The sequence below is a fragment of the Sphaerodactylus townsendi genome, linkage group LG03 (genome assembly GCF_021028975.2).
Source record: "Sphaerodactylus townsendi isolate TG3544 linkage group LG03, MPM_Stown_v2.3, whole genome shotgun sequence".
Classification (NCBI taxonomy): Eukaryota; Metazoa; Chordata; class Lepidosauria; order Squamata; family Sphaerodactylidae; genus Sphaerodactylus; species Sphaerodactylus townsendi.
Genome location: NC_059427.1, coordinates 125,069,871 through 125,085,087, shown reverse-complemented (window position 1 = coordinate 125,085,087; position 15,217 = coordinate 125,069,871). Strand labels below are relative to the sequence as shown.

The 15,217-nt window shown below is 44.5% G+C and overlaps 1 protein-coding gene across 6 annotated transcripts; it reads right to left on the bottom strand.

Moving 5' to 3' along the window:
* Positions 1-827: 827 nt before the first annotated feature.
* MAFG (MAF bZIP transcription factor G) lies at positions 828-14,605 on the bottom strand. Of its 6 annotated transcripts, none has more exons than XM_048490207.1 (4): positions 14,494-14,605; positions 9,349-9,392; positions 7,512-7,573; positions 828-7,428 (listed from the first exon to the last, which is right to left on the bottom strand). In XM_048490207.1, the coding sequence occupies exons 3-4, from the start codon at positions 7,545-7,547 to the stop codon at positions 6,976-6,978; spliced, it is 489 nt and encodes a 162-aa protein (XP_048346164.1). In that variant the 5' UTR covers positions 7,548-7,573; positions 9,349-9,392; positions 14,494-14,605; the 3' UTR covers positions 828-6,975. The 6 variants fall into 6 exon arrangements, with proteins under 6 accessions (XP_048346164.1, XP_048346165.1, XP_048346166.1 ...); XM_048490208.1 differs by lacking the exon at positions 14,494-14,605 and adding an exon at positions 14,006-14,116; XM_048490209.1 differs by lacking the exon at positions 9,349-9,392 and having other exon boundaries at positions 14,494-14,592.
* Positions 14,606-15,217: the final 612 nt, after the last annotated feature.

Sequence of the window (15,217 nt, the reverse complement as noted above, 5' to 3'; positions counted from 1 at the left end):
CAGTCCTTGTGTCAATGAGATCTGCAAGCTATTCCTTTTGTGAAAAGTGAGAATGTAACAAATTCCTCCTAATAATACTCTACCATTGAAAAGACAGCTGGAAATGGGGGAGACCACCTTTCTACCCAACTAAAATAGCCTGGTAGTTACACAAGTAGCATGTTACACAAGTCCCAACTCCATGCTAGGAGTCCAGCATCTTTGACAAGCATAAGAAAAGAATAGCCCTGTAGTACTTTTCAAAAAAAAAAGAGTAAACAGAGCTTAATAAGCATTCTAGCATTAGCAGTATATAACAGAAGTGCTACACACTATACACTTCAAAGTTTTAAAAAACAAGGATAATTTTAAAAACACACAAATGGTAATGTGGAAAGGGATAATCTTTTAGAAGTAGAGAAATTATTCCAGCACATTGGGGGAACACCCCATGCCACTGGGAACAAGACTATTCTTTTTTAAAAGTACATGCAAGATTGTGTTGCCATCCTGAATGACATCACCTAACAGGCAGAATGCCAATACTAGATATGCTACTTCTTCCTTTTTGCTTGTCAAGTAGCACTTCCAGTAGAAGGGAAAATACCCTCCATTACAGAATTTCATTTGAATTACTTATGGCAAAAAGGACAATAACATGCATTGTGCTAAAACAGATCATCTGGGAAGTCCCTAGTACTCAGAACAGGAAACCACTTTGGTTTTTCATAGCAGGAAAGAAAGTTGCTCTTCACTGCATGCTAACTGTCATACCTGAAGAGCTTCAATCAGCATGGGGAAACAAATCTGCCAACCCAAAGCTGATCAGTAACAGGATAGGGACCAGCCTCTTTAAAGATGTTTATTGGTCATATACAAAATAAAGAATGTTTCATATCAACAAACATACACTATATACATAAATAAATTAACAACACCTCCACTGGGGCTGTGTCAACAAATTCCCCACAGTTATCAGATATCTACAGATTTAAAAAGGACAATAATTTAGCAATAAATACTGATTAATTAGTTGGGCTCCACTGTTGTATAGCAGAGCTCCAGGACTTGACAATATGCTATTACACCCCTGGCACATGGAATTCATCTTCAGTTTTATTAGCTTCGGACATTCTTTTAAATCAAAATATTCATCTTCCCCTTTTAAGAAACGTTTAAAAGCAGCAGTGAATTTCTCACCAATATCTTGCAAGGACCACATCCTCCACACCTTTAAGGTGGGAAGAAGCTGTCCTCAGCCTATTAAGTGCTCGGAATACTTTCTGCTTGTTTCTCCATAACATTCCAGTTTGGCAAAGGGTGTAATAAGCTCAGAGCAAACTGCAGGTGAGGGTGAGGACAATTAGAATTTGGTTTCACACCACCTTGGGATCACAACTCCTCTTACCCTAGCCAGGCAGTAACTTACCTTCTTTGGGAATAAGGAGACTATTCACTCAACAGCTGCACAATTTCTCTCATTCACACAGTTAACAGTCACAAGCATCCAGTGCTCATATACATCAGTTAAAGGGTCAGAGAAAGGAGAAGAATCATCTTCCCTATGTGGAAGAACTTGTCAAAAGTTCACAGCTAGATTGCTATAAGATCTTGTCCTGGTCTCTGTACATGAGGAGGAGCATACTGAGTTTGCAGCCCCAGCTCCTCTTTGTTTTATCAGAGGAAGCAGATATGTTACGAAACAGGAAATAAATATTCCTGTGAAACAGAATTTGTTCTTACTACCACAGACAGAGTTGAGACATCAGGAAAATGCACAAAGGCATCTGTCAGTTAATTCATCCATTTTGCAGTAAGAAGGAAAGCAACGTACCACTAGAGCTTACATACGATTCACACACCTTCATCAGTATGCAAAGGTTTTGTTTGTAGGTGATACAAAGAAATGCCATATTGAAACTTCTTTGGAGTGTGCCAAATATATAAAGGGCACCCAACCCCTCCACAAATACTGACACAAGAAATACCAGAAATGCAGTGTCTTATTTGCACATGCGGGCACACCTGTGCACACCCATCCCCAAGAGCACATGCTCTAAGTGCAAACTCCGAGCAGTCTCCATGCCCAAATGGCAAGTATCCTGGCTCCTAGCCTGCAGTGTTCCGGTTGCTCTTTTTTTCCCTGGAGGGGAAGCAGTAATCATTTTATAATTCAAGAGATCACTTTTACACAGTTCACCACAACATAAACAAGCCCCCACCCGACCCCCGGCACAAGTCAGCCACATGTGGGCAGAATTACACTTCACAGGTTTGCTCTGCAGCCAGGTTGAAAGAAAAGCTCCCTCACCTGTCGCATCAAACAAAATGCCCCATAAAGAAAGGAGAACTAAAAACACAACACTCTTCACAGCAGGAAAACCAAACAAACAAGCACCTTAAAACAAGAACCATCACACTCTGAATGCTATATACCAGAGAGAAATCAAGGGCAAGGGGTTAAGAGAGGCACCTGGGATGGGAGGAACACAGGAGGAACCCAGGAATAGTAGAAGCAGACACACTGAAAAGGGATGGGGGAAGGGGGAAGCTGCAAAGGGTCCCTGGGAGCTGGAAGATTCCCCATTTGAATTTCAGTCCCTTAAATGTTCCAAAGGCAAACACGCCAGATATACACTATGAGGTTAAGCACCTATAATTTCAGCAACCTGACTGCAGACATCTTCACACTTCTGAAGCCTTGAAAGCAGAAAGAGGTACAATTCTAAAGGGGAGATTTGCAACAGGGAAACATCTAACATTAGCTGAAATCTAACAGAGAAGTAAACAACTCATTAAAAGGAAGCAGCAATGGAAGCCCAGCCAACTCCAGGGAGCAGTTAAAATGTGTTTAGAGTGATATGACCATGACAGCGTTCGTTTCAAGAGAGCCAACATGGAAATCTGAACTATTCATTTTGCTGAAGAGTTATTTATACCCTAGAAAGGGAGCCCTACAAAGCACATTAACACACAAGCTGCATTTAAAATGCCAAAGTATGGGACCATCGCAAGTATCATTGTACTGCTTTCCCTGGGGCTGTAAGCAAGTACACCACTGTGCAACAGAGAGGCAGATTCTTTCGGTCAAAAAACAAGAATAGAATTGCTATGATTGAGCTCAACAGTCCAGGATCATAATTCCATTTGTGCAATTCACAGATCAGGAAATCTACAATAATTTTAGTGCCCACACCTTCCTTCGCAAATTTGGTGATCAGAAAGCCCAGGTTATGTGCTACTGTGTTCTACAAGTCTGACAAGTGTGCATAAATATTGCTTACTCAGATTACAACTGTTTGGTTTTCACAGAATTTGGATTTCTTTGGCAAGGACTAGAAGATAGAGGGCAATGGAGGGAAGAAAATACATAGCTTAAGGATGAAGAGGGATGTGTCTAGAAAGGCAGAGAGATAAGAAATAGTGAAAGGCAGGAATGCTCTGGCCGCAGCAACTCCAGATAGAACAATACTTATTTCCAAAGTTTTCTAACTTTTCTGTCATTGGCCTGGGGTCTCCTCAGTACCTCTGTGGTCTCCTCTTCAACCTGGCCCACAGGATCCTCCATATACCCTACAAAGCTCAATCACTTTCAGATTTTAAAACCTACTGGTCGTGGCTGAGAAAGGTTTTGGCCTCGCCAAGACCTGTTAATATATGCCCCAGCCGTAGCCCCCTTACCTGTTCCTTCTAAATGTACAGGAAGTAAAACAGGGTAGAATTTGGGTAGAATCTTCAGCCAAGGCAAACTTGTGTCCAAACCAGAGTCCCTTGTCCCTTCCCCCCTCTCTTTGCAGCTTATTCCCAAGTTCCCCTTTGCACATTTGCAGTATACAGGTACAGAGAGCATCACAGAAGTACCCCCAGCATGTCAAGGCATGGCAAAAGGCTAGATGGGATGTTAACAAGGAGATCAAGTGAGAGGAAGGAGCCTCAGCCTACCATTTCAAGCAGCAAGTGTGCAATGATAAGAGTTCACAGCAGAGGACTATACAGACATATCTTGAGCCAGGAGCTCACAGTGGATCTGCCTTTATCTCTTTTCTGTACTAGGTTCCAAACTAAATAAAGCTTTAGAGATAATAGTTGTACTTCCAGTAGAATCCAAATGTACAGACTGTTAAATGGCTAGCCCTTGCAGCACACACAGATCTACTGCCTCCCCACTAGCAGCAGCCTAGAGCAGCATGTTCCATTTGTTTTTAAAGAATACCAAGAATAAATGTTTCAGTGGACAGTCATGTCAATTGCCTGATTTAAAAAAAAATTCCAGAAATGTGCACAAAACATGAGTGGGTGGGAGAGAAGAAGCAAAGCTCTGCTGGATTCAGAGTCAGGTATACAGGTCGACAGAGGAGTGAAGATGGGAAAATGCAGACCTTGTTCCACAGCAGAAAAACTTCCATTGACTCCTCTAAGGCGGTGGCATACGTATGAACTCAAAGAGAGACAGCAAGCACCAGGGAGAGAACTTTGGCAATATATCTATGCTCTTTTAAAGCTCTCTTTTTCCCCCTGTCACCCATGTAAGTATTGTCCTGCCCAAGCTTTGACATGTTGAGGAGTGAGAAGTGTTTCATCCAATTGAGGAGAAACACTTCTGATGTAATCACTGGATATTGTGTTTGGGGATCTGCTAAGCTGAGATTTGTTTCTCCATCTCCGTTGTATCTGACACCCTTTCTTTGTATATACATGAAGTTTTTCCCCAGTGATGTAGCCATGAGATCCAACTGCTCTGTTAACATCAAAGCTGACAGTGTTACAGTTCTGAAAAGCTGTCATGCTCTGTGCTGCCCAACATAATCCATATACATTTCTAAACTCTGCAGGTATTCTAGATTCTACAACTCAGGATCAGGCTATGGTCAGTCAAAAAACTGAGGGTGATCACGGTTTATCTAGCACACACGAAAGGTGCGTACAAGAAACTCTGAACTCATTTTCTCTACCATCTTTTGAGAGCTCGCTAGCAATCACTCACTGTGCTGGCTCTAAAAGCAACTGTTTTGCCTGCAAAGCCTCAATTTTTAAATGCCCACCTGTAACCATTTTAACTAATACAAACTGAGCACAACATGTTTCCTCTCAATAAGGAGACCACCAACTGCTTCTGGATAGCAACACAGAAGGTACAGCCTCTCCTTTCCAATCAAAAGAGATTGGCTGTTGAATGATAGCCAAGAGCAGTCAGAGCTCCTTTACCAAATGCAGGGACTAGGACTCCTGTGATACTTTCTAAACATCCAATAGACAGAACTGCAAAACTGAACTTTCCTGGGTCACACTGACCACCACAGATACCTTAGCCTTTATATCACGTCCTGCTCACCTTCCTAAGAATTTGCAAATATGCCAAAGGAAAGAAAGGAAAAGAGTGTAGTGGCAGCTACAGAAGAACCCTGCCCAAGAGTGTACCAACAGAAATAATATACATAGGCCAGCTCTAAGTTAACACTGCTCCCATCTTCAATAAATGGCCTATTCAACCCCCACTTCTAACAGTGGGTTTAATCTTTGGACAGATCAAGCATAATCAAGGAAGCAAACTGAGAGCTTTGACATAATTGAATGCAGTACTTGTCTGCCAGCTGTCCTCAAACAGTTCTGATTACACCTCAGATGAGCAGACTGACCTCAGCCCTCAGTAACCTGGGAAGCCATTTCCTCTGACTGGGTAATCGTTCCAGGAGGCAGGACCTTCAGGAAATGCCCAACAAAACCTCTGCACTCCGCACAGGAAAAGCAAACACAAAAAGAATGCTCACAAGACACCCACACAGCAAAGTTGGCCATTGGCACCATCACATCACAGCGCCACACAAGACCTCAGAGCACAGACAACTCAACACAACAGGAGCACAAAAGAAGCAGGTGAGGAGTTCAAGAATAAGTCACTTTTGGTACAATTGCAAAAAGATATCAAACAGGACTAGCTTTTTTTGTTTTTTTTCCTATATTATTTATAAATAAAAGTCTGATAACTCTTTATAAAAACCAACCTCAGAGCCACAAAGACTTAGCAAGAAACTTTTAAAATTTACTTTCTTTTTCAAACTAGCAATGCCTCCGAGAATACAACAATCAAATATTCTCACCCTCTCAGGTTAAAAAGGAGACTATCCAATACAAGTTTTGTCCAATTTTAGGTTTGAAAACTTAGATTCCATGATTCTTAAAATGAACGTTTCTCTCTTAAATAAAGGGCTATTTAAACCACATAAACTGGTTGTGTAAACCATCACACTAGAGACACTTGATACTCTGCAAACACATGAAACAACTAGTGATTTTGGTCTTGATCAGTGCAACACATTAGGCACAAAACTGGCCTGTAGTCACCATGGTACAGCCTGCCTTCTTCCCGACGCAGGTTAATACAGTGCCCATTCTTGTCTCTTTTCCCTTCTCTGCAGCACAAGCACCAGGAAACTGCAGTTTTGCCCTTTCCCTCCCGCTTCAGGAAAAGTCCCACGGAATTCCACCTTTCAACACAAGAGGCGCGACTAGATGTTAATATAAAAATGGTTACACAAACTACCCCCATTGTAGTCACTGATATCAAGCAATTTACAAGCAGCAGATTGGACAGCTGACACACAACCCTGGAAGAATAGTATAAATCATCAGAAGATACTGACAGCAGAGCAGGTCTCCCAATTTTCTCTGACCTCTTCCCTCCTCTTTTTGGGTTATTCCACCCCCCAAGAATCTACTCTATGCTGCTGAAAATCCCTTTGGCTAAGATATGGAGGTCCTTCAGTTTCTTTTCCCAGAATACCCTGGGCGGAAGGTTCTGCTCACACAGAAGGGTTGCATTACCATTAGTCACATCAACCAGAACAAAGCTAAAAACAAGGGGACTGCAGTGACAAGCAGGCCAGCATGTGCCTGTGTGGCTGGACCATCTGGGTGAGAGGGTTGTGCTTTGGGGATTCCGGATGAGCTTTGTGCCTATCTGCCCTGCACACACAAGCCCAGGCGGTGCTCGTTTCACTAAGACCGGGTGTCCGTTTTGGATTTCACTATTGTGATGACGCTGGTGGTGGCAACCTTGCCAGGCACAAGGGGCCCCATGCTTGAAGCAAGTGGTCCCCGGGCAGGGGTGACAGGGCTCCGGGCCACGGTCCGGGCGAAGTTCTGCAGTGCCTCGTACTTGGAGCGCAGGGCATCAAGTTCCATTTTCATGCTGGCATTCTCGGAGGCCAGCTTCTCCACCTCCTGCTGAAGTTCCGCCTTCTGCTTCTCCAGCTCCTCCTTCTGTGTCACTCTCTTGACACGGCAGCTGGCAGCATAGCCTCTGTTCTTCAGGGTCCGCCGGCGTTGCTTGAGCTGGATTATCTCCTCCTTCGACAAGCCCCGCAGATGCTGGTTCAGCTCCCGCACAGACATGGTCACCAGCTCTTCATCTGTCAAGCTGGTCCCATTCTCACCTGGCTCCCTCTTCACCTGCAGGGACAGCAATAAGCACACATATCACTGAAGCTCAAGGAATGTGCATTCACAGCCAAGCCTCAGTTTTGTGCCATTACCTTCAAGGCTTTGTTTCCTTTGTTGGGGGTCGTCATAACACGCAAGCCTTTGCAGTCAGATTCTGCAAGGAACAGAATGCAAAGTCAGAGGTTACTGCCACACTCAATTCCTACAGCACTCAGTCACAGATACCTACTTATCTGGCCCATCAACTTGGCAGAGAAAGTGGGCAGGGCTCCCTACGGGAACTAGTTCCCATGTGCTCTACCCAGCATAAGCCAAATCAAGAGACTTACAAGAGCTCCTGACCACCTCTGTCCTTGTCAGTTCCACAGCTCCCTATAAAACAGAGGCAAATAGTATGGAAGGGCAGGAGGGGAGGATTAAGAACCCTGGGAGGAGCCAGAGCAGGATGAAACTACATTTAAAAATAGCTTGGCAGCCAGGGTCCTGTACGGCTGTGCCGAGCCAGTCATGCTGACTCAGCATACTAGCAGCCTTGCTCACAGAACACGCCTTAGAGTACAACCCGGCAGGAAAACAGCAACAGACTATGCCACTTTCTCTACTGTGGTCCAAACTTACATGGACTGTCAGGAACCACACAGACTTTAGAAAGACATGGAGGGACTCACATCCCCGCCCCCCGCCCCCCAAAAAACTACCTTATGACAGAACCTGGTACATAAGAGTGGACCGATTCTGTCTTTTGTCTGGAAAGCTGAACAGCAAGGGTGGGGAGGGGGGAAAAAGGTAATGTTGGAGAACACACAGATGCCAAGAGAACTGCGTTGTTACAGCACACAATGCAGATTGTGGGATTTGGCTGCTGAGTGGAGAACTTGCTCCCCTGATCAGAATTATAGTAATCTCAGTTTCTTTCTAATCATTCTCATATTATCAGGGGACAAAACATAAGCACATAACCAGTACAAAATGAAAGATTTGCTGGGTGAATTTCCAATCATTAAAGCATTACTTCTCCATATTCGATTGCTCTAACTTTCTCCTGTCTCTAGCCAACAAAAAAATTGGATTCATAAACCCATCTACCATTTTTAAAACGTAGAACTATAAAAGTCAAGCACGTTTATGCAAAGTCACTCCATTAGTTTGCTACTGTAATCACGTCACATTATTCCAAACTCCCGGAACATGTGGCATCACCAGGGAAATCTGTGCCTACTGTGGACTCTTTTCAGTTTAAGGTTCTCAATAGTCTCACAGTGATGGTTTCGTAAATAAGCACGGAAATGTAAGTTTATACTTAAGGATCAGGAATCAGAAAGCTAATTAAAAAACCACATTGATGATGCTTTCACATTTCATAATTTCAGTGTCTGTTGTATAAGTCTAAGGGGGATAACATTTTGCATTACAATGCCACAATTCACAAAGAACATAACCTCTCTGGGACACTAAGTACATTTGTGAGCAAACTTTTACTGCCAAGTACAAGCTGTAATATTTGTTAATGGACTATCACCTCTAAAATGTTATTGGAACCACTTTTTTTCCTAGTTTCAAACCAGCAATGAGCAAGTGGCACCACAAAAAGGAAACATTCACCAGACAAAATCTGGCACTCCCAGCATGTTATGCAATGAAACATTATGCTGCTTTTAATCATTCCGAGGTATCCAGAAATAAGCACGTTTACCAGGCCTTGTGTTTCCTGTGGCTAACTTGAACAACACAAAACGACCCAACACTGTCCCACAACCAAAGCAAAACCCATTCCTAAAAACTTAACCTCGAACTGTATTTAAGACCATCTACCTTCTAAAGAAAAACAGGGATCCCAAGCAAGACATGAACTGTGTCTTGTGAGTGATAAATATTCTAAAACATCTCCCTTCCACCCCATACACTATAGGTATTAGTTGAGTACTCTACCTTTAGGTGCTCCTCTGGAACAACTCAGAAGCCACAGCTATTCCCTAGGAAAGAAGAAAACCTGCTGTTGTGACCAGGGCTGTGTTGGTGGTAGAGAAGTCACTATGTGCCTTCAGACAGGGATAGTCTTTACATCTACCTCCCACTAAGCACATCAGCACTTACATGGCATAATAAATGCATCTCCCCCACAGCCCATGTTCTTGTTTGTTAAATGCATAAAACATCAGTTCACATTTATAGCAGAGAATTAAGACAAGCTGGTGTCAGCAAAAGCCAAGAAACGGTCCCCCAGCAGCACCCCCAGAAGGGATGGCTTCAGCGCTTTCCAAGATCACTAATAGGCAAGCAACGACTCGGTTATTCCTAGAGCACTACGGAAATGCTGACAAGCAAACTGCTTATGCCCAAAGGACATGGCTGTGGTCACTGATTAAAGGCTTACCTTACTGTAACACTGTCAGTCCTCACTGCCTTACTAGGGGGACCCACCAACTTATTTTTTTTTCCTTTGGAACAGATGTGAGGATTCTAACCAATTACTGATCTTAAAGTGAAAGGCACTTAGTTCACTGTGCTGTACTGTCTATAACATGGACAGGTGGCAGTCCTAGGAGTCCTAGACATTTGTGAACAATGAAAAAAAATCATTGCTATACTCCTGAATTTAGAGGCTAGGGCAGTAAGTAGCACAGCCATCCTCTCCAAACAGAAATCTTGATAAAGGCCTCTGATACTATTTTAAAATTAATTGAGATAGTAATGGTTAAATAAATGCCGGGGCATACGTGACAGCAAAGTCTTTTTGCTTTCATTTCCCCCAACCTTTTTCTGCTTAAAAATCATATGTAGCCAAATGCCTACAAGCAGCAGAAATGCAAATTAAGTATTGACTGTCCCCACCCTCACAGAACAGTCACCACACTGATATTTTCAATCCAACCCCTTCTTCTATCGTAGATTTTGCTCATGAGATATTAGAAAAAGTATCTGGTCACTTGCTAGTGCTCACACAAGAGAAACTGTAGACTTTCTAAAGAAAATGAACTATATAACAAAATGTCAACCTTGCCCTTGAATCAAGTACCAAAAAAAGCTATCTTAAATTTCACACAGCCCATGTGATGTTCTTTAGAAATCAGAGGGAACATGTTCACTTGGAGGTCAATTAGGGTTGCCAACTCCTGGGTGGGAAATACCTGGGGGCAAATTGGGTGGGGGGGAGAACCTAGAGAGAGCAGGTTTTGGGGAGGGACCACGGCAGGTTATAATGCCACAAAATCTCCCCTCCAAGGTGGACATATTCTCCATGTGAGAAAACCTCTATTGTCTGGGGATTAGCAGTAATTCCGGAAGATCTCCAGTCCCCACCTGGAAATGGCAACCCAACGGACAATATAGATGTTGAGTGCCACAAGGGTCTAACACAAATGCAGTTAAAAGTTTAAAGTGCACAGTTACTTATTAACACTGAGAAAGAGAGAAGATGGCACAAAAAAGATGCTGCTCTGAAGTGTACTTGCCCCTCCTTGCAAACTGGGAAATTACTGCAGAAGATTACTAGAAATGAAAGTCCAAAGTCTCAGCCTGTGAGGTATCTACACCCTCTCTTATATATTAAGGGCTAATGAGCTTATATTCTTTAACAATAAATATGACGTATTGAGTTTGTCCCAAGGAAAAGCTACAAAGATTATTTTAAACAGCAAGGACTACAATCCCACGCATGCTCATTAGGAAAAAGCATCATTTTCAGTAGTACTTCCTCCTAGGTAAAATGTATGGTTTCACTGGCTAGCAGGGAAACTAGGAGACAGCACACTAACCACACTTGCTCTTTTTGTTCTCAAGCACCAGGCTCATAAGACCTTCCACAGTCCCGACCTACTGATCACAGAAACAGGCCTTATTAACAGCCTGCAAAGAGGACAACCAGAGAGAACTGGCATCCAGACAGAGACAAACTTGGTCTAACTCCCTAGACTGCTGATTTCTCAGCTTTTTGACAGCTTCCCGAAGAAAGATCGCACTGGAAAGTGCCAAGTGCGACGACTGCAAAGGGAAAAAGTGCAGCCTCAACACATTTTGCTAGGACTCAAAAGTCCTGCACTCAGCACAAGCGCCGCCAATTCTTTGCTCACAACAGAGCTGACAGCACAGCGCATGATTCAACACAGGCCTCATTCTCAACATTCTTGATTCACAAAGCTGTGCCATCAAACTAGCGTAAATATGGTGTCGTCACCCATTCTAGCATCAAAGTCAGCCAGGAACAGCTCCATCACTGGGAAGCCCAGCTGTAAAGGATGAGAAATGCAACGGACAGGACGATAACAAACTGGAGAAGATCCTGCAGTGGGAGGCTTTTCAGCAACTACACTAGACAGCAGCTGCAGTCCTGCACTGCACCCCTCTGCATGTTCATGGTTCTAGAAACTGCCACCTTCACGACCTTGCAGTTAAGCTCACCTACATGTAGGGTCTCAAAAGTCTTTCTATACATTTGGATCCCATTGCTAAAGAACTTAACCTGGTCAAGGAATCTAAAAGGAGCTGCTTACACTGTAAAGTCTCCAGCAACAAGTGGTCACACCAAAGAATCTTGCTTCCGCAAAGCAGACATGAGTGGCCCCTGGCAGAGTCTCCCCAATATGCTTACATTCAAAGTATGTCATGAACGCACCTTTTACTCAGAGGGACAGACAAATCAAGAGACTGAACTGATCTGACACATCCTTATAATTATCTTTATCTTGCTCTTATCATGTAAAGCTAGTTTCCTATTGGCCACAAGCTTTGTCAGTTATTGCAATAATCAAATACAGCCAGAGGAGCATATACTGTCCATGCTGCAGAGTCCAAGACGTTAGAATAGTAAACAAGACAACTGCATCTCCCGCCTGGTGCTGTAAAACCAAGGAGAAACCATTTCCCAGGGCCACAGTTCATCCTGCAGAGGAAGAAGCGTGCCACACTGTTTCTCATACCTGAGGACACCTAGTTGCAGGAAGCTGCGTTTCAAAACTAAGCACTTTTACTAAATACCTTCCCTCTATTCACTTAGCTTGGACTTGTATTACGTTATGAGATCCATTAATTTTTCTAGAAAGAAAAAGAAAAGCAAAACACACACGAAAGAACAGTGCCAAAGAGAAAAACATAAAGAGACTGGGATATTATGCATGTGCCTGTTAGGGTCTGAATTAACTTTTCACAGATCAGGGAGTAGATGAGTTTTTAAAAAATAACTGTACAGCTTTTCTGCTTTCGTATCTCAAGGAAAAGTCCATGCTGGTGTCAGTGTCAAAATACATCAGACCCAGGCAAGTTATCATTACACAGAGAGCATAACAACCTTCATGACAGTCTTTTGCACATCTAAGTCATACTAATTAGATTGCCCATCCCCTCACAGCTAAACCACTATCAGACTGGTGGAGGACAAGCTGCCCTCCAGACTTTTGACTGTAGATGACAGCATGCTCGAGCTAGCTTTACTGTGGGGACTTCCCACTAAGGACTCAGCAGAGGACAGCCTGCACTTGTTGCATCTACGTGCTGTGCTGCTCAAATCAACAAAGACCTTCAAAAGGTATATTAAACAGATCTGAATCTCTGTACCCATCCATGGGGCCACATGCTAACCTCCTTCACAGAGCCCTTGAAAATGTCAAATGCATAGACAAGAACAGAAGGAGCAATGTCAACAGAGTGATTTTACTGAGGCTAATTATGAAACAAGCCAAAACAGAAGGCCTGCAGGTACACAGGCAAAAACGCAACCAAAGCTCACCCTCCCACTGTAAAAACAAAACAAAACAGACGTACCACACATACAGAGGAAAACGTGTAAGGGTCTCTCAAAGTTCTGACAAGCATCCTTTCCCCTGAACACTTCCGTTCTCTGTCACTCTTTGTGCATCTATGCTTTGTGACATATGCTTGCAAAGCTGCACATGTCAGAGAAAAGACGCTCCAGTAAACTCCATTCTCTATTATCGCCTGCAACCTGACCCTTTTCTGCCTTATCACCCTGCCAGAAGATGAGTCAGCAAATCTACTGTCACAGATTCTTTTGTAAATTGGCCTTTTCACCAGGACCCACCAGCCCCCGAGAAACCCCCACTTCCCTCTGCACAGCATATACCTAGTGGTGACCTCATGTTGATGAGTCAGCAGTGTCCAGGTTCTGCACACCAAACACTGCATTAGAAGAAGAAATAGGATGTCCAGACTTCCTCATCCTGCATGCCCTCTCTCAGCCTCCGCAAACCCCAAGTTCCATCCCGCATACACTTTTCCCCTTCCTCCCTGCCCCAGACACCTGATGAGTCAGCAAGACCAGCCCTTTAACGTTGGCAGACATGACTGCACATCTCAGGAGACACACAGAGCCACAACTGAGCAGGGGGCAACGACCACCCCTCCACAGGTAAACGGGGGGGGGGGTGTCACATCAGTCTTACAAAACACACACAAAAATAAGTGGGGAGGGGCCGTCGCGCTACGTCAAACTAATTATTTTTAAATATATATCAACTAAATCAGGAGTCACGCCAGCACGGGGGGAAGTGAATGAAGGAACGCGTGGAATAAAATCGCCTCTCCCACCCCCACCCCCTCATAATCTTCACTCGAGACAAATAAGGAAACCCACCTGTCAACAGGGCAAAATGAAGTCCGGGATCAGAGAAGAAAGAAAAAGAGAAAGGAGAGGCGAGAATCGTACGGGGAACACACCTCAGCCCACCGAGCCCACAACACCGCGCCCGCCAAAAAATCCTCAGCAGGAAAAAAAGCATATGGGGGGTGGGGATGGGGGGAGTTGGCCGCCTCGCGACCATTACAAGCCCACACCCCACCCGAGGACATCAAAACACAGGAGTCTTTTTTTTTCAAGACAGAGAAAGAAACACTGAACTCCATAAACCTCCAGATTCCCAGGAAAAATCGGATGGGGCTCCCCACCCCCGAAGCGTCTTCGATTGCACCTCAGATCCCCCCCCCCCTTTTTTTTTTAATTCCCTCCGCTTCTCTCTTTTCTTTCTCTGCTCCTTCCCTCGTGGAGGGGGGGACACACTAGCATTCCCTCCCCGTACGACAAGAGGGGGCAGACCAGCCTCAGGTGCAGGCGCAATCGCTCACCCTCCGCTCGGTGCCGCCGGAGGGGGGGCCGGGGCGGGGAGCGGGGAGAGCGCCACGCACGGAGGGACCGAGAGTCCGGGGTCCGCCGCTGCCGCCGCCGCTCACGGACGCGTCACGTGATGTTTGGGTCACGTGCCTCCATTCATGAAGCCTCTCGGTGCAACCGCCCCGAGTCTTAAAGGGGAGGCGCACAGCCCGATGGAGGGCTTTTTGAAAAATTAAATAATTGTCGGAGGGGTAATAAAGGGCGCGTGGCAAGACAGGGGTTAAAGGGAAGCAGAGGTTGGCGAGCCGACCGGGGCAAGAGAGTGGTTTCCAATGTGAGCTTCGCTACGCTTTTATGGTGAGGCCCGTGTTTGGTGCCTCGCGGCTGAAATTCCTGTCCTCCGCTTTGGACGCAAACTCTAGACAAGTTGATCTCCATGGAATGTGGACAACAGAAATAGATAAAGGAAGACCCCAGTCTAACGCAGACTGATCAGGCGTGGTCCACATAAGGGGCAATTAATTTTCACTAGGGACTTAGACTACACCACTTCAGACTACAGATCCCTGCATTTTATGTTCCTTAGCATTTTTTAAACTCTTCATGCAAATAGAAAACTAGCACAGCAGGTTCTACACCCCACCCCAGCACTTTTCTTGCTGTGCTGGTTTTCTGTTTCTGGTGTATTTTTTGATGTAGGAGAGCATTCAAAAATGAGCCCCTCCACTTGCAACTTCA

Bases quoted from the DNA above. Each gene is read 5' to 3' on its own strand.
- MAFG (XM_048490205.1), bottom strand. From the start codon at position 14,192: ATGGTCGCGAGGCGGCCAACTCCCCCCATCCCCACCCCCCATATGCTT. The intron at 7,574-14,005 runs GTGGGTTTCCTT...TGTTCCTTGCAG, and splicing joins TCATTTTGCCCTGTTGACAG to AATCTGACTGCAAAGGCTTG. The intron at 7,429-7,511 runs GTAATGGCACAA...CTGTCCCTGCAG, and splicing joins AAGGAAACAAAGCCTTGAAG to GTGAAGAGGGAGCCAGGTGA.